This window comes from Dendrobates tinctorius, unplaced genomic scaffold (assembly GCF_039654945.1).
Source record: "Dendrobates tinctorius isolate UK_male_01 unplaced genomic scaffold, ASM3965494v1 ptg000293l, whole genome shotgun sequence".
In the NCBI taxonomy this organism is placed as follows: Eukaryota; Metazoa; Chordata; class Amphibia; order Anura; family Dendrobatidae; genus Dendrobates; species Dendrobates tinctorius.
In genome coordinates this window covers 10954427-10973519 of record NW_027361960.1, presented here as the reverse complement: position 1 = coordinate 10973519, position 19093 = coordinate 10954427, and the positions used below count along the sequence as shown (strand labels likewise).

General features: G+C 44.9%; 1 protein-coding gene across 2 annotated transcripts in view; it reads right to left on the bottom strand.

Moving 5' to 3' along the window:
- COG2 (component of oligomeric golgi complex 2) overlaps positions 1–19093 on the bottom strand; it is a 159107-nt gene that overhangs the window by 45470 nt on the left and 94544 nt on the right. For both annotated transcript variants that reach the window (XR_012226896.1, XM_073560121.1), the window contains exon 14: positions 3845–3917. Coding sequence is in view for 1 of the 2 variants with exons in the window: in XM_073560121.1 (XP_073416222.1) it covers positions 3845–3917 (73 nt within the window). In the remaining variant the exon portion in view is untranslated. The remainder of the gene's footprint in view (positions 1–3844; positions 3918–19093) is intronic.

Below are 19093 nucleotides of genomic sequence, written 5' to 3'. Positions count from 1 at the left end.
AATATTAAAATATAGTATTGGTATACTAGACACATTGAAAAAAATAATTAATAAAACATTGTTAAGAAAGTGTATGCACGAAGAAATGTACAATAAATATATCAGCTGTCAGCACTGTGCAGATTTTAAATTGACTAAGTAATTTAGGCCTATGAAAGAAATTTTGGTGAGTATTTCAGCGTTTACTGTTGAGAGGGGGATTAGTCTTTGTGTAAGGGGCGTCACTTAGTGAGAAGATTCAGGTGAAAAAAGAAAAATAGTTTCTCCTTTGCAGGAGACAAGTAGTTTCAGAGGGAAGCCCCATCTATAGCGAATTCCGATGTTTCAACAAATGACTTTCGGGTTTCAATTGTTTTAGATAAGTCTGTAAATATTTTTTGGTGACTGTATGTATCAGGGAAAGTTTTTTCTTCTCTTATGAAATTTTGAATATTTTCTTTAGTGTTGAATAAATGTATTCTTAAGACGGTATCTCTAGGAGTGTCTATCAGAAGGTGTGCTGGACGTGGAAGGCGATATATTCTGTCAATGGTCAAATAAAAATCTGTAAGATGGAATTGATTTCTTGAAGAGTGTTTTTACATAGTCAGAAAGGTTGTTGGGAGCTATTTTTTCTGAAATTCAGAGGATTTTCAGGTTGTTTCTACGGCTGTGGTCCTCTAAGTCCGCTAATTTAGATTTAAGTTGGCTTATTTCAAGACTTAAGTCTTTGGATAGTTTTTCAGTTTTCTCCTTGACAGTGATGATTCTTTTTTTCGGGATCTGCTAGCTTATTATTAAAAGGATCAAAAGTAGATTGAAAAAGTTTTGCCTGTTTCTCAAAGCCTAATTTCATGTTTTCGTTAATTTTGTTGGCAAGGTCCATCATGTATGATTCTGTGTTGCTAGTCTCAGGTAATGGGAGGTCCTCTGTGGGATTGTCTGGATTAGTTGTATTTTCTATATTAGAAGTAAGAACCACCTCTTTTGAGATGAGTTTTATTTGGACTTAAGTTTGGGGATGAGTCGTCAATTTCATCTTCTTCCTCAGAGAACTCCTGAGAGTAGGAATATTTGTGACCCCAGTCCCTTGGTTCTTTCCTTTTTGAGGATATAGATAGGTCCATTTCTTCGTTTAAAGATTTTACCAGTGGAATTGAGTAAATCTTTGTTTGACTTTGTCTACAGCTTTTTTTGTTTGAGGGTCTGAGGAGAAATGTTCTGTCTGGGGTTTTAAAGGACCCCGAGATTGAACAACTTTGTTGTAGGTGTGAGTAATATTTGTTTTAATAGGATCTGTTTTTTTAACTCTTTTTAGAGGAGATCTAGATTTAAATGGGCTAATAGTGTTTTGTAAGTCTTCTTTAGGATTGTAATAGGAGTGATGTGAAATATTCTCGTAATGAGAGCTGGATGGTTTGTTATATTTAGGTTTTGAACCACTTTTGTTAATTTTGGTGAAAAGGTAGCGGTAGGAAAGTACCTTACTAGATTGCAAAATATTAAAGTTGTTGAATAAAGATTATATGATTAATTCAGTTAAAATAATTAGTTTTGTTATACCAAGTAAAGCTTTGTTCAAAATTCGGAAAATTTAACAGGAAGGTTAAATCCTATTAATATAATTTGCACTAGCTCTAAATAAAAGATCAGCGACAATAACTATAGACCTACACTTATAATGTAAAGAAAGTGTGAATGATTGGTGTCTATTGTTTTATATCAATTAGATGTAGTGACAAAATAGAGAATATATATCTCCGTAGGTATAGATATCTACAAGATGGAAAAATGATGTAACTTTAAAGCAAATTTTTATCTTTTCCAGAGTAAGCAAGATCTCATAAATGGCACCCAGTTCGGCTATTGTGGGGCTAGATATCAAGGGAACTTGCACAATGCTCCAATCAGTCTCACTTTGAATGGAGAACAAATATTAAAATATAATACTTTTGATATAAATTCTCCATATGAATTACTTATAAATTACTGTATTGAAAATTTTACTTCAACTTCTGTTGCAATGGTAAATACCATATGTCCCTTTATAACGGATGGAATATCTACTAGAATAAGAGGTCAACTTTGGCGCGGTAAAGCACAATGACCAAGCTTACTTAATCTATGAAAATGACAAAAAAAATTCCCCAAAGTTCTACTGAGATTATATATATATATATATATATATATATATATATATATATATATATATATATATATATATATATATACACACCCATATATATTTTCTATATCTATATCTCACAATCATCTATATAAATATGAAGTGATGTTTAATCTTCTGATAGGACCTTTATAGTTCCTAAGTGATAAACCGATTCCAGGCGAGAGTCCTCCGGTGTCCGGCGTTGAATGGAATCCTTGGCGGCGTCAGTCTCGGTGTGTAGCACTTTCCAGACGACCTCCGCCTCTCCTCTCCTTATGCTCTGGTACGCGGCTGGCACAGCAGAAATCCTTGACGTGTTGTAACCGGTCTTGTTGCAATGAGCTTTTGCAAAAGGCTCTCGCAGTTGTCAGTCACTGCTCGCGGCTTCCCTCTGGTGACCTCGGCAGAATCACTCCTGGGTCCCGGTCCACAGCTGCCACTCAGCACAGCAGCGCAGTGATAAGGCCTCTTTCACACTTCAGTCTTTTTGTTTTAGTCATAATCCGTCGTTTTGTGAAAAAAACGGATCCAGCAAATTTGCCTGCTGGATCCGTTTTTTCTCATAGACTTGTATTAGCGACGGATGGCCATCCGTTTCATCCGTCATTTGACATCCGTCAAATTCTTTGTCCGTCAGCTGGAGACAATGGACAAAGTAACGTTTTTTTGTGTATGTCGAAAAGTTGGACAGTGACGGATCCAGCGTCGTCCATCGTTGGCTATAATGGAAGTCTATGGGCGCAGGATACATCGCTGTCCGTCAAAAGACGGTATCCGTCGCTGGATTCCGTTTTTCAAACTGAGCATGCCCGGAACAATTTCTCTCCCTTCATTTTAACCCCTATAGCCTTTCTGGCACATAAAAATTCTCTCTCTCTCTCCAGAATTCTGTTCCTTTAAATTTCCTATAACTCCTGCTTCGACTGATCCATCAAAAAAAACGGATCCGGTGCATCAGTTTTTACAATCTGCTCAGGATCCATTTTTTCAACACTTTGAAGGATTGTGACTGATTCTAAAACACTGAAGTGTGAAAGAGGCCTAATCGCTGTAGGACTCCTTATCTTGCTGTGTCAGATCTTCCAGCGGTGAGCTATTGTAAAGAGCTTCCGCGGTTGTCAGCCGCTGCTCGCGGCTTTAACGCTTGTGTTCCCGGTCAAGCCTTTCCTGGGTTCCTGTTATGCTGCCTTCAATTAAATCAATTGCTTGAAAGCAGAGATGGTAGTGGGGCAGGTCTAGCTGAGGCTCCAGTTTTATAATTTACCTCAGGTTTAGTGTATTACGTTACCAGGGATAAGTTGTTTAGCAAGATGGTGGCTTGTCAACGGTTTTAAACTGAGTGTGGTGGTAAAGTCTCTGGCCTGCGGTTCACCTTACCCGCCTTCTTCTGAGGTAAATAACTTCAGATTGGGTAGTCCGATTTTTTCAGGAAAGATCTCAAAATGTTCCTGGTGATTTTCTGAACAAGTCTATTATAATAGTGGTTGAGGAGAAAGACTTCTGGTAGATGTCAAAGTTGATTTAGAGGTTTTCACCTCAGAGCTCCCGAGCGACTTCTGCTGCTCACCACATAGTCTTGGCCACGCCCCTGAAGCCTGCCATTTGTAAATGTTCAGTGATAGCTGGGCACCTGCATACAGAATGTCCAGAATTAAACAACTGAACTTTATACATCATATGGATGGAAGACTGCCTTACCTTTAATTATTTCCATATTCTTAAGTCCAGTTAAACTAAGTTTGACTTGAATCATATCAATTAATTCTGGTATCTAGAAAAGATAAAAAAAATTCTATATAAACAGATTGTCATTTGAGATGCAGTAAGTAGCAAAACTGTGTAATAACACACATCAGTTCTAGTATGCAGGGCTGTGGAGTCTGAGTCGTGGAGTTGGATCCCATTTTGGTGGAGTCGGTATAAAATGGACCGTCTCCTAAAATATATAATAAATTGGGTAGAGTAGTTCAATGCAGTTTGTGGGGACTATTTTTTTCATAAGAATTTGGGAAAGTTATGAAATGTCCTATTAATATCTGTCCTATTCCTGATCTAAGGTCTAGACTTTTAGCTGAGATGAATCTGCGATGCAGTATATGCTCATGATAAGTAGTGAAGCTCCTCCTCTTCAGATCAGGGGAAAAAATAAACATACAGGGAAGGAAAACCTGCATTCATCTCAGAACTTCTGGAGTGAACAGGAAAGCAGGATTAAGGTAAGTACTTCTTAAAGCATATCTAAACTTTCAATAAACTGTGCATAAATCAATAGTCCAGTATATGTTTCTCTGTATGATTGAGGTTTTAATTTCTTTTCTCCTCTTAGCTCATGTTTGGAGAAATTAGCTGCTCTGATGACTTCTATACACTATACATAGAATATAAGGGGAAAAAACTGTTTTCCAACATCTCAAATTTGGAAACACAGTAACAGGATCGATGAAGACATATTTTTGTGTGTGTGTGTTCTGGAATATGATTCAGCACAAACATGCTCCCTCTCTCTACTCCCCTCTTCATAGACTGTGAAGAAATATGATATGAAGCATTTACTGAGCTTGTACCCTGAGACAAGCTTGACACTGAAAGTTCAGAGTAAAGCTACCTAACAACATATTTTACAAACTTTATACTTATCTGTCTTATTGATTTATGCAAAGATTGTTTTATTTCTAACCTAAATTATACAGTACATGATTCCCTATTCTTACAAGAATTACAATATACCTTTTTTTTTTACAAGACAAAATTATTTTGAGAACAAATTTACAAAATGTCTACGAAGCATCTTATGAAGTCAGCTGTATTTGAGCATTTCACAGTGATTCAAGATGAAAAAAAAAAAATTGTGTATCACTGTATGAATGACCCAGATGAAAACAAGTGCTGTGATGCTGCAATCAGTGCATACTCAGGCAGTGATAAAAATGCTCCTTCAAGAGCTTTCAATCTAAAAAGATATTTGCAATGCTGCCACCCAGAAGTTTACAAAACTGTGATTGGAAAAGACTACAGCAGCACCAATAAACCAGAGACCAGCACTTCCCGCCAGGCAAAGACGGAGGAAAGAGCATCTCAAACATCAGTTACAACATATTTTTGTAAGTGACAAAGTTACTGTAACAATGACAGCAGATATGTTTAAAAGACAGCTCACTGAGCTTGTTGGGAAGGACAGTGTACCATTATCATTATTTGCACGACCAGTTTTCCAGCTCTTAATGGAGAAATGGCCCGCAAACTTGGTGTTTCTCTGGAAAAAGAAAGTATTAGAATATTAGTGATTGAAGAAGCCCTTAACCAAAAGGAAGATCTGAAAAAGACTCAAGAGACGCTTTGGGTTTCTTAAAATGGATGTCTACACATGTCACAAAGTGAACTATTTTGCTATTAACGTTCAATGTTTGTCACAAAAAAAAAAAAAATTGTTACGAAGACACTGGCAGTAAAAGGCACTAAAGCGCATCACAGCAGCCAGTTTCTCCAGACCTTACTGGAAAAAGGTCTGCAAGATTATGAACTCAAAAAAGAACAGGTTCCTGCTATTGTAACTGATAATGCTTCAAACATGATAAGTACAATTATACTGATGAATGAGAATAATGTAGGTGAACAGCAGCTAGAAGAACATTTCACATTCAGTATGTTGGAGATGAAAGGCCACAGTTCTGTCCTCATAACAGAGGAACAAACAGATATTACTAGAGAAGAACAGCAAAAAGTTTCTTTACAATTAGATGATCTTGTTGAAGCTGCTTCACACCTCTTTCCTATTCATCAAATGCAGTGTTGTGCACACGTTGCAGCTGGCAATAAGATATAGTCTGCAAGAGGGACATGCTGGAACTCTGAATAGCAAAGTGAGGAAATTGGCTATTGCTACCAGAACCCCTTTTTTCATCATACCAGCGAACAAAGGTGGAGTACAACGCGATCAAAAAGTCATATGTAAACATCCATGTTTTCCCAAAAAAAGTAATCTTGTCCAGTAAAAAAGCCCCCAATCAGCTCTCTCAAAATTTTTTTACGTATTTCAGAGTCTGGAGATGCAAAAACTATTTTTTTCCTTCTATAAAATTGCTTTTGCCGTGAAAAAATAGCAAAATATTAAATACCCTACATAAATGTGGAATCGCTGTACTTACTCAAAGAATAAACCTCTGTCTTATCACTTTTACCAAACTGTAAACTCTGCAAAAAGCAATAAAAATAAATAAATGAAAACAATTCTTAAATTGTTTTTTTTTCACTTTGCCTACCAAAAATCAGAACAGAAAGTGATCAAAAAATATTGTGACTCAAAATAGTAAAATAAAAATTTTAGTTCATCCCACAAAAAACAAGCTCTTACATGACTGTCGGCAGATAAAAAATTAACGCTCTGAAAATATGGCAATGCAAAAATATTTTTTTGGGGAAAAAAGTAATTTAAGTGTGTGATAGTAATGAAACACAAAAAAATTATAAAATATGGTATTGCTGTAATAGCAACCCAAAAAATAAAGCCACCTTAAGTTATCACTTATACTGCATGGTGAACGGTGTAAAAAATAAAAGTAATTCTTCACCTGTTGTGGATTTGCTCATTCTGCTTCAAAATATGAAAAAAAGGCTAATCTCACATTATCCTACTCTACACTGAGTGCTTACATCAGGGTTTCCATGTAAATCTCTGAAATACGTGACTCAGACGAATCCCAGGCGGAAGATTCCCTATAATGAGGCACTTTGGACTCTGGCCTCTGTTCTGGCAATGTTCGTCCTTTCAGTGGTGCACAAAACATTTTAGTGGAATTTTTTTTTCAGTTTCACAGTCTAATGTTATACAATTCTGTGAATCACCTGTGAGTATAAAATTCTCACTACACCCCTAGATAAATTCCTTGAGGAGTAGTTTTAAAAATGAGATCACTTATTTGGAGTGGAGGGGGCAGGCGGTGCCATTTTGGCATTGTAGATGTTCTTCAAATGTGACATGGCATCCGCAATTTATTATAAAATTACGCCCCAAAATTCAAATAGAGTTTCTTACTCCAGTTTGCCCAAACAGTAGTTTCTTAACCCCTTCGCACCCGAGCCTGTTTTTGCCTTCGTGACCGGGCCAATTTTTTCAATTCTGACCAGTGTCACTTTATGAGGTCATAACTCTAGAACGCTTCAACGGATCCTGCTGATTCTGACATTGTTTTCTCATGACATATTGTACTTCATGATGGTGGTAAAAATTTTTAGATATGATCTGCACTTATTTGTTAAAAAAAATCAAAATTTGGCAAAAATTTAGAAAATTGTGCAATTTTCAAACTTTTAATTTTTATGCCCTTAAATCAGAGAGTGATATCGCACAAAATAGTTAATAAATAACATTTCCCACATGTCTACTTTACATCTGCACAATTTTGGAAACATAATTTTTTTTTTTTAGGAAGTTATAAGGGTTAAAAGTTGACCAGCGATTTCTCATTTTTACAACAAAATTTGCAACACCATTTTTTTTAGGGACCACCTCACATTTGAAGTGAGTTTGGGGGGTCAATATGACAGAAAATACCCAAAATTGACACCATTCTAAAAACTGCAACTCTCAATGTACTCAAAACCACATTCAAGAAGTTTATTAACCCTTCAGGTGCTTCACATGAATGAATGGAATATGGAAGGAAAAAATAAACATTTAACTTTTTTTCACAAACATTTTACTTCAAAACCATTTTTTTTTATTTTCACAAGTGTAAAAAGAGAAAATGAACCACTAAATTTTTTGTGCAATTTCTCCCGAATACGCCAATACCCCGTATGTGGGGCTAAACCACTGTTTGAGCACATGGCAGAGCTCAGAACGGAAGGAGTGCCGTTTGACTTTTTCAATGCAGAATTGGCTGGAATTGAGATCGGATGCCATGTCGCATTTGGAGAGCCCCTGATGTACCTAAACAGTGGAAACCCCCCACAAGTGACCCCATTTTGGAAATTAGACCCCCCCCCAAGGGACTTATCTAGATGTGTGGTGAGCACTTTGAACCCCCAAGTGTTTCACTAAAGTTTATAATGCAGAGCCGTGAAAATAAAAAAAAATCATTTTTTTTCCACAAAAATTATCTTTTAGCCCACAATTTTTATTTTCACAAGGGTAACAGGAGAAATTGGACCCCAAGAGTTGTTGTCCAATTTGTCCTGAGTACGCTGGTACGCCATATGTTGGAGAAAACTACTGTTTGGGCACACGGTGGGGCTCGGAAGGGAAGTAGTGACGTTCTGAAATGCAGACTTTGATGGAATGGTCTGCGGGTGTCATGTCGCGTTTGCAGAGCCCCTGATGTACCTAAACAGTGGAAACACCCCACAAGTGACCCCATTTTGGAAACTAGACCCCCCAAGGAACTTATATAGATGTGTGGTGAGCACTTTGAACCCCCAAGTGTTTCAGTAAAGTTTATAATGTAGAGGCGTGAAAATAAAAAAATCATTTTTTTTCCACAAAAATTATCTTTTAGCCCCCAATTTTTATTTTCACAAGGGTAACAGGAGAAATTGGACCCTAAGAGTTGTTGTCCAATTTGTCCTGAGTATGCTGGTACGCCATATGTTAGAGAAAACTACTGTTTGGGCACACGGTGGGGCTCGGAAGGGAAGTAGTGACGTTCTGAAATGCAGACTTTGATGGAATGGTCTGTGGGTGTCATGTCGCGTTTGCAGAGCCCCTGATGTACCTAAACAGTGGAAACCCCACACAAGTGACCCCATTTTAGAAACTAGACCCCCCAAGGAACTTATCTAGATGTGTGGTGAGCACTTTGAACCCCCAAGTGTTTCAGTAAAGTTTATAATGTAGAGGCGTGAAAATTAAAAAATCATTTTTTTTCCACAAAAATGATCTTTTAGCCCCCAATTTTTATTTTCACAAGGGTAACAGGAGAAATTGGACCCTAAGAGTTGTTGTCCAATTTGTCCTGAGTCCTGAGTACGCTGGTACCCCATATGTGGGAGAAAACTACTGTTTGGGCACACGGTGGGGCTCGGAAGGGAAGAAGTGACGTTCTGAAATGCAGACTTTGATGGAATGGTCTGCGGGCGTCATATTGCATTTACAGAGCCCCTGATGTACCTAAACAGTGGAAACCCCACACAAGTGACCCCATTTTAGAAACTAGACCCCCCAAGGAACTTATCTAGATGTGTGGTGAGCACTTTGAACCCCCAAGTGTTTCAGTAAAGTTTATAATGTAGAGGCGTGAAAATAAAAAAATCATTTTTTTTCCACAAAAATGATCTTTTAGCCCCCAATTTTTATTTTCACAAGGGTAACAGGAGAAATTGGACCCTAAGAGTTGTTGTCCAATTTGTCCTGAGTCCTGAGTACGCTGGTACCCCATATGTGGGAGAAAACTACTGTTTGGGCACACGGTGGGGCTCGGAAGGGAAGTAGTGACGTTCTGAAATGCAGACTTTGATGGAATGGTCTGCGGGCGTCATATTGCATTTACAGAGCCCCTGATGTACCTAAACAGTGGAAACCCCCAATTCTAATTCCAACCCTAACCCCAACACACCCCTAACCCTAATCTCAGCCCTAACCATAACCCTAACCACAAACCTAACACCAACACACCCATAACCTTAATCCCAGCCCTAGCCCTAACCCTAGCCCCTGCATTTTTTTTTTTTACTTTTTTTTATTTTTGTCACAAGATCGCTGCCCTGCGATCTGACTCATAGTAACGCCACTTCACCTCTGATCATCTGTCAGTGTGAGATCAGAGGAGAAGCAGCGTTACTATGTGACAAGATCGCTGCCTGGCACATAATAACGCGACTTCTCCTCTGATCTCACAATGACAGATGATCAGAGGTGAAGCAGCGTTACTGTGTGACAAGATCGCTGCCTGGCACAGCTGTGCCAGGCAGCGATCAGCTGTGCCAGGCAGTGATCTAGTCACACAATAACGCTGCTTCACCTCTGATCAGCTGTCAGTGTTAGATCAGAGGGAGAAGCCGCGTTACAATGAGGGAGATCGCCGGGAAACAAGCAGCTTTCCCAGCGATCGCTCCCATTGGCTGCTGTGACGCTGACGTCATCGGGACCTGAACCAATCAGGTCTCGATGACGTCGGGGGGTCCCAGCATGCATTGCGCACCGGGATCCCCGCGTTGTAAGGTATGTGGGGGTCCCGGGGGGCACAAAACCGCCGACAGTAGATAAACGTCGGCGCTGCACAAAGCCCAGCAAGCGCCAACGTTTATCTACTGTGGGCGGTCGTGAAGAGGTTAAAGCAGAATACTTAATTTTCACAGCCCAATGTTAAAAAATAAATAAAATCCGCAAATCATTAGCGAGTTCCTAATGCTCATTACACCCTTGGATACTTTTTTCGATCAATGCAATTTCCAAAATAAGGTCACTTGTGGAGAGTTCCAGATTTTTTGGCACCTCAGGAGATTAATAAATCCAAATACACTGCTCAAAAAAATAAAGGGAACACTTAAACAACAGAATATAACTCCAAGTAAATCAAACTTATGTGAAATCAAACTGTCCACTTAGGAAGCAACACTGATTGACAATCAATTTCACATGCTATTGTGCAAATGGAATAGCCAACAGATGGAAATTATTGGCATTTATCAAGACACCCACAATAAAGGAGTGGTTCTGCAGGTGGGCACAACGGACCACATCTCAGTACCAGTGCTTTCGGGCTGATGTTTTGGTCATTTTTGAATGTTGGTTGTGCTTTCACACTTGTGGTAGCATAAGACGGACTCTACAACCCACACAAGTGGCTCAGGTAGTGCAGCTCATCCAGGATGGCACATCAATGCGAGCTGTGACAAGAAAGTTTGCTGTGTCTGTCAGGGTAGTGTCTAGAGGTTGGAGGCGCTACCAGGAGACAGGCTAGTACACCAGGAGATGTGGAGGGGGCCATAGGAGTGCAGCAACCCAGCAGCAGGACCGCTACCTCTGCCTTTGTGCAAGGAGGAACAGGAGGAGCACTGCCAGAGCCCTGCAAAATGACCTCCAGCAGGCCACAAATGTGCATGTGTCTGCACAAACGGTTAGAAACCAACTCCATGAGGATGGTCTGAGGGTCCGATGTCCACAGATGGGGGTTGCGCTCACAGCTCACAGCTGCACTAACTGAGCCACTTGTGTGGATTGTAGAGTCTGTCTCATGCTACCACGAGTGTGAAAGCACAACCAACATTCAAAAGTGACCAAAACATCAGCCAGAAAGCATTGGTACAGAGATGTGGTCTGTGGTCACCACCTGCAGAACTACTCCTTTATTGAGGGTATAATTGCCAATAATTTCCATCTGTGGTCTATTCCATTTGCACAACAGCATGTAAACTGATTGTCAATCAGTGTTGCTTCCTAAGTGGACAGTTTGATTTCACAGAAGTTTGATTTACTTGGAGTTATATTCTGTTGTTTAAGTGATCCCTTTATTCTTTTGAACAGTGTAGTAGTTTCCAACCACATGTGGGGGTATTGGCGTACTGGGGACAAAATGGAACCCACATGGAAATGGAACCTACAATCTACTGTGCAATCTCTTGTTATCCTTGTGAAAATGTGAAATTTGTAGCTAAAGCTACAATTTGATGAAGAAATAAAGTAATATCTAATTTTCACAACCCAATGTTATAGAATTATGTGAAACATCTGTGAGTTCAAGATGGTCATACCCGTACATGAATTCCTTGAGGTGTGTAGTTTCCAAAATGGGGTCAATTGAGGGTTGTTGCTGGTACTTCAGCTCTTAAAATGCAACATGGCGTCAAATGCAATCAAAACCAGCCAAATTTGCGCTCCAAAAGAACAAATAATGTTTCTTTCCTTCTGAGGCCTGCCGTGTGCCCTAGCAATAGTTTCTCACCACATATGGCGTATTCATGTAGCAAGGAGAAAATGCTAAGCAAACAGTGAGGTCCATTTCTCCTGTTACTGTAGTGGAAATAAAATATTTCTGGCTAAACCAACAATTTAACAAAAAAAAAAATGTTCTCTTCATTTATTTTCTTCCAGTTTGCATTAATTCCTGTGAAGCCCCTGAAGAGTTAACCTACATTCTGAGTGCAGTTTTAAATAATTTGAGGAATGCGGATTTAAAAATTGCGTTTTGCTTTCCGATATACAGTATAGGCCCCTCAAAGTCACCTCCAAAGTGTAGTGAAGTGGTCAGTTAAAAATATAGGTTTTGTAAGATTCATTGAAAAATGCTACTAAAACATGGATTTTTGTGAGTACTCACCGTAAAATCCTTTTCTCCGAGACGCTCATTGGGGGACACAGAGACTGTGGGTGTGTGCTTCTGCCGTCTGGAGGCTGACACTAAGTATACAAAAAAAGAGTTAGCTCCTCCTCCGCCGCATACACCCTCGCCCCCAGACCGGGCGTAATTCAGTTTAGTGCATAAGCAGTAGGAGAACGCGCCTTAAACTCAGGCAAGAAATTATACGTCTGAAAAAGGGACCACCCTGATCCTTACATAAGGATTTGTATAATTCAAAATAAACAGATGCCAACTGGCTAATAGGGTGGGTGCTGTGTCCCCCAATGAGCGTCTCGGAGAAAAGGATTTTACGGTGAGTACTCACAAAAATCCATGTTTCTCCTTCGTCTCATTGGGGGACACAGAGACTGTGGGACGTTCTAAAGCAGTCCCTGGGCGGGATCTTAGCTCACCCAATCCATGCTATTTTGCGCCCCTGATTAGAGGTGCGCAACTGCTGCCTGGAGAATCTTTCTTCCCAGGCTTGCATCCGAGGATGCCTGGGTATGTACGTTATAATGTTTGACAAACGTATGCAAACTGGACCAGGTAGCTGCTTTGCACACCTGTTCCGCTGAAGCCTGGTGTCGCAGTGCCCATGAGGCACCCACTGCTCGAGCCGAGTGTGCCTTGATCCCTGCCGGAACCGGCGTGCCACTGATTTGATATGATTCTTGGACTGTCAGACGAACCCATCTGGCCAAAGTCGCTCTGGACGCAGCGAGTCCCTTCCGCCGCCCTTCTGGAATCACGAATAGAGAGTCTGTCTGGCGGAATGGCGCTGTCCTTGTCACATACCTCCTAAGGGCTCTTACCAGATCCAGGGTGTGCAATGCCTTTTCTACCCTATGCACCGGTGCCGGGCAAAACGAGGGTAAGACAATGTCTTCGTTGATATGGAATGCAGAGACAACCTTCGGCAAGAAGGGGGGAGCTGGCCTTAAAACTACTTTATCCTTATAAAAAGTCAGGAACGGCGGTTTACAAGATAAAGCCGCCAGTTCCGAAACCCGCCTAATAGATGTTATCGCTACCAGAAAAACGACCTTTCTGGACAGGTAAGGTAAGGAGACTTCTTGTAACGGTTCGAAGGGAGGCTCCTGAAGGGCCCTGAGCACTAAGTTCAGGTCCCATGATTCCATCGGTGCCTTATAGGGGGGTACTAAATGTGCGACCCCTTGCATAAATGTCCTAACCTGCCAGACCGAAGCGACCTTTCGTTGGAAAAGCACCGACAGGGCCGAGACTTGCGTTCTGAGCGAACTCGGAGCCAATCCCGCGTCCAGCCCTGCCTGCAGAAAAGCCAGTACGTTGGGGATCGAAAAAACCAGAGGAGCCACTCCGCGATCCCTACACCAACGGAAAAACACTTCCCAAGTCCGATGATATACCTTCGCCGAGGAAGGCTTTCGGGCACTCACCATCGTGGCCACCACATCGCGCCTGAATCCTGCCTGTGTTAACAGCCAAGATTCAATGGCCACGCCGTCAAACACAGGGCCCCTAAGTTCGGATGGCAGATCGGCCCTTGGGACAGTAAGTCCGGCCGATCTGGGAGACGCCAGGGTACGTCCACCACTAGTTGAACCAGATCTGCATACCAGGCCCGCCGAGGCCAGTCTGGGGCCAGCAGAATTGCTGGAACCTTCTCTCTCCTTATCTTTCTGATGACTCTTGGAAGCAGAGGTAGCGGGGGGAACAAGTACGGGAGCCGAAACTGGCTCCACGGAAGCACCAGAGCGTCTGCTGCGATTGCCTGCGGGTCGAGGGATCGAGCGACGAACCTTTGAATCTTGGCGTTCTCTCTGGATGCCATAAGGTCCACGTCTGGTGTCCCCCACCGTTGGCAGATCTGTTGAAAAACCTCGGGGTGCAGGGACCACTCCCCTGCCGCGACCCCCTGTCGGCTGAGAAAATCCGCCGCCCAGTTTTCGATTCCCGGAATGTGCACCGCTGAAATTACCACGTGGTTTTTCTCGGCCCAACGCAGTACCAGCCCGACCTCGCGCATGGCTGCCTGGCTGCGCGTGCCCCCCTGATGGTTCACATACGCTACCGCTGTAGCATTGTCCGACTGAACGCGCACCGGCCGGTTTGTCAGCCAACGCTGAAAATGTTGCAGGGCCAATCGTATTGCCCGTATCTCCAGAATGTTGATCGGGAGAATTACCTCCCGAAAGGACCACCGCCCCTGGGCTGTGTGACTCTGGAAAACTGCTCCCCAACCCTGCAGGCTTGCATCGGTCGTCACCACCAACCACTGTTCCGGGGGAAAAGGTTTCCCCTGAACCAGAGACGAGTCGCGAGTCCACCACTGGAGTGACCGTCAGACCGGTGGAGACAAACTGCACCGATGATTGAGGGAAAGCAGCCTTCGGTCCCATGCTAACAAGAGCGCATGTTGAAGCGGACGGAGATGGAACTGGGCAAACGGGATTGCCTCCATCGCCGCCACCATTCTGCCCAACACACTCATGCCGTACCGGATGGATCTGGAGCCCGGCTGAAGAAGGTTCCGTACCCCCTGTTTGATCCTTTGCGCCTTGTCCTGAGGGAGGATCACCAGCCCCTGGGAGGTGTCGAAAACCATGCCTAGAAATACGATTCTCTGAGCCGGAACCAAGGACGACTTGTTCCGATTGATCAGCCAACCTAGGCGGGCCAGGGTATCCAGAGTGATACCGACATTCTCCTGGCACGCCTGAAACGACGGCCCCTTTACCAAAAGGTCGTCCAGGTAGGGTAGTACCGTTATGCCCCGAGCATGCAGGATGGCCATAACCACCGCCATTATCTTTGTAAAGACTCTGGGGGCAGTGGCCAGACCGAAAGGCAGAGCAACAAATTGGAAATGTCGCCCTCCGATCGCAAAACGCAGGAACCTCTGGTGTGGAGGAAAAATCGGGATGTGTAGATATGCATCCTGCACATCGATCGAGGCCAGGAATTCCCCTGGATCCATGGCTGAAATGACCGAACGGAGGGATTCCATCCGGAATCGCCTGACCCTGATAAACTTGTTCAGGATCTTTAAATCTAGAACTGGCCTTACTGTCCCGTCCTTTTTGGGGACTGAAAACAGGTTCGAGTAAAAACCTTGCGTCTCTTCGCTTTTCGGCACTGGGACAATGACCCCGTTGCGCTGTAGCGTCATTATAGCCTGCAACAGACCTTCCGCCTGCGATTCTGTTCCGGAGAGCCGGGAACGGAAGAAACGCCGTGGCGGGAGTCCGACAAACTCTATTTTGTACCCGGACGATATCAGTTCTGCCACCCAAGCGTCGCGTGCCACTGCGACCCAAACGTGGCTGAACCTTAGTAGGCGTCCGCCCACTCTGTCGTCCGTAGGTACGAAGTGCCTCGAGTCATTTTGCTGGAGGCTTTTGTGATCTGGCCCCCCTCGCTCTGGGCAAACGGCCTCGGCCTCTACCCAGCGGATTGGCCCTGTAAGAAACTTGCCTTTCTCTAATCTGACCATCATTTGCGGAGGTGGATGCCCTGGCCGAAGTCCACCTCCAGGAGCTACGAAAGGGCCGAAAACGCCTCTGCGTCTGCCTGAATGCCGGCCAACTCTTCTGCTGCGGTAGAAAACTACTCTTCCCCCCTGTGGCTTCTGAGATAAGCTTATCAAGCTTTTCACCGAACAACCGATTGCCTTGAAAAGGCAATGAGGTCAAGGATTTTTTAGAGATAGAATCCGCTTTCCATAATCTCAGCCATAATGCTCGCCTTACAGCGATCGCATTTGCTGCTGCCACAGCAGAACACTCGGCCGCATCCAGAGCGGCGCCGACGAGATAATCACTCGCTCCTGATATCTGATTTGTCACCTCCAAGATTTCCGCGGGCAGATCCCTGTCTTGGAGGGCCCTATGCAGAGTGTCTGCCCATGAAACCATGGCCTTAGCCACCCAGGTAGCCGCAAAGGAGGGGGCCAGAGCCGACCCTGCTGCCTCATACACTGAGCGGGCAAGCCCCTCTATGAGGCGATCAGTTGGGTCCTTAATAGAAGAACCGCTGGGTATCGACAACAGCGATCTTGATGCTAAACGTGACACCGGTGGGTCCACTACTGGCGACTCCACCCACCCTTTATGGAGTTCAGGAGGAAACGGATACTTTGCTTGCAGCGCCTTTTGCATTGCAAGGCGCTTATCCGGGTGTTCCCTATGTTTCTGGACTAGCTCCTCGAACTCCGGATGTGTGGCAAACCTTCTATGCGGACGCCTGGTTTTCTTGAAGGAGACCTTGTGACCTGAGGTCGTGGACACATCATCCTCGATCTCTAAAGTCTGGTTGACCGCCTCAATGAGGCTGTCCACCGAGTCCTGGTATCCCAGGCTTTCTGGATTCCAGGCTTCCTCCTCCTCCTCGCCCTCGTCCTGATCGCTTTCTGAGCTTGGCGACAGGGAACGAGATGCCCTAAAAATCGCCGCCGACTCCCCAGAGGGCCCGGCCGACGGAGAACGAGCTCTCTTACCATGAGCTTGTCTGGTGCTGGAGCGGCCCCTAACGGACGAAGGGTCCTGAGACGTGGACGAGCTGTCTTCCGCTGGCAGACCACCATCCTTGACCCTGCCCGGGCCCCGAAGGGACTCAATTGCCTTCGTAAGGGACATCATAGAATGCGATAAAGACACTGCCCATTCTGGGGGGTCCTGACCCCTGGGCTCTGCAACAATGGGGGGCTCCTGGGCTCGCTCCGACTCACAGGCTTCGCAAAATTTACCCGGCTGCGCCTTAGGCAGCCTGACCCCACAGGAAACGCAAACAGCGTATAGGAAAGAGTGAGCTTTCCCTTTGCCAGACATATTGCAGGGTAGGGTAGGAGGAGGAGGGTAACCCCTTCCTTGACAACCAGTGCGGCACTCGAAACGGGGTTGCACTCACCCACCGGTAACGTCCCACCTCTTCCACGGGGTGCAATGGGGGGCTCCTGCTCTGGACGCAGCGAAAACCCTGAGACGTGGACGAGCTGCTTCACGTGCCGTTACTCGCCGGGGGCACTGCGGTGCACTTTGGAGAGAGGCGGCGGGGCTTCCGACCGCACTCCGGCGAGGAAATGCGAGGAGGGGGAGGGGGGCGGGAGCCTCCGGTCACTGTGCGCGCCCGCCGCGCTCCCCGGGCCGCCGGAAGTCAGTGGGCGGGGCTTCCGCCGGAAGCGGCGGGCGGGCCTCGCGCGGAACTCGCGGCCCTCCCCATACAGCGGGGACCGCGGCCGCCGGCGGAGCTTCAGCCGTACTCCGGCGGGAACCTGCGAGGAGGGGGAGGAGGCGCGCGCTCCCCAGTCACTGCGCGCCCGCCGCGCCCCCCGGGCTGCCGGAAGTCCGTGGGCGGGGCTTCCGGCTACCACCGGAAGGGGCGGGCAGGCCGCGCGGGGCTTTGCGGATCTCCCCATACCGCGGGGACCGCGGCCGCCGGCGGGACTTCTGGCCGCACTCCGCATGTGGCACTACTCGCACCGGGTTCCACCGGGGAGAGAGTCGGGCCCCGTGAGAAAAAGTAACCCCGTCGGGCGGGGGAACAGACAGCCCCGCGGCGCATTCTGGAGGGTCCCGTTCCGGGGGGTGACCCTACAAACAAAAAGGTGAGCCTGGCCGCCGGGGGGCTCTCTTGGGGTGCTCTCAACCCCATCCCTGGGCGGGGAGGGGGAGGCTACTGGGGGTGGATGCTTCGATCCCCTGGCTCACCTGCGCCTCCAACTGCACCCCTGGTGTCACTACCTAGGGGTGGAGGGGGCCAACCTGAAATCCCGCGTTGCAGGAGAGGAACAAAACGTGGAGTCCGTTGGGGATCGCCCATCGCTCACACGTGCTCGCCCGTTGTAGTTCATGGGGAAATCGAATCCTCTCATCAGGATGCGTTGCCCCTCTTTACAAAATAAAAAAGAAAAATGGTTGTCTGGGGAAAAGTCCCAGATGTGTCCCTCGGTGCGGGAGAGAAAACACGTGGAGGACTACTCACACGTGGTCGCCCGTTGATGATTTGGGGAGATCGGACCCTCTCTATAGGATCCGTCGCCCCTGTCTTATCTTCAAAGAAGGGAAAAAAAAAAAAAAAAAAAAACTTGTCTGGAGCTCCAGACTGCGTGTGCCTCCATCAGACACTAAGCAAAAACTGAATTACGCCCGGTCTGGGGGCGAGGGTGTATGCGGCGGAGGAGGAGCTAACTCTTTTTTTGTATACTTAGTGTCAGCCTCCAGACGGCAGAAGCACACACCCACAGTCTCTGTGTCCCCCAATGAGACGAAGGAGAAATTTTAATCATTCTAACATCTTAAAAAAAGACTTTTCAAAATTTATGCCAATTTAAAGTAGACATGTCGTAAAGGTTAACTGCTTTAATTATACATCATGAAAAAAGCAAATTAACTTGCTTTTTGTATCTACTGTCATTTTACAGCAATGACCGCTTTTATCTTTCATAGTATACAGTTGGTTTCCAAGAAGTTTGGCCACTAGTGCCGGCCCAGACCAGAGTGTGTAGTAGCTACAATCCAGGAGAGGGGTTAACCCTTAACATACCGGCCATCTCTCTCCATCCTACTGATTTCTATACAGCAATTAGATGCTCATCTCCCCCCTACTTCTCAGATCCTGAAAAGCTGACTTTATAAATCTTTTAAATTCACCAGCACCTACCATTGGCTACTTTCAGAACAGTTCTCCTATT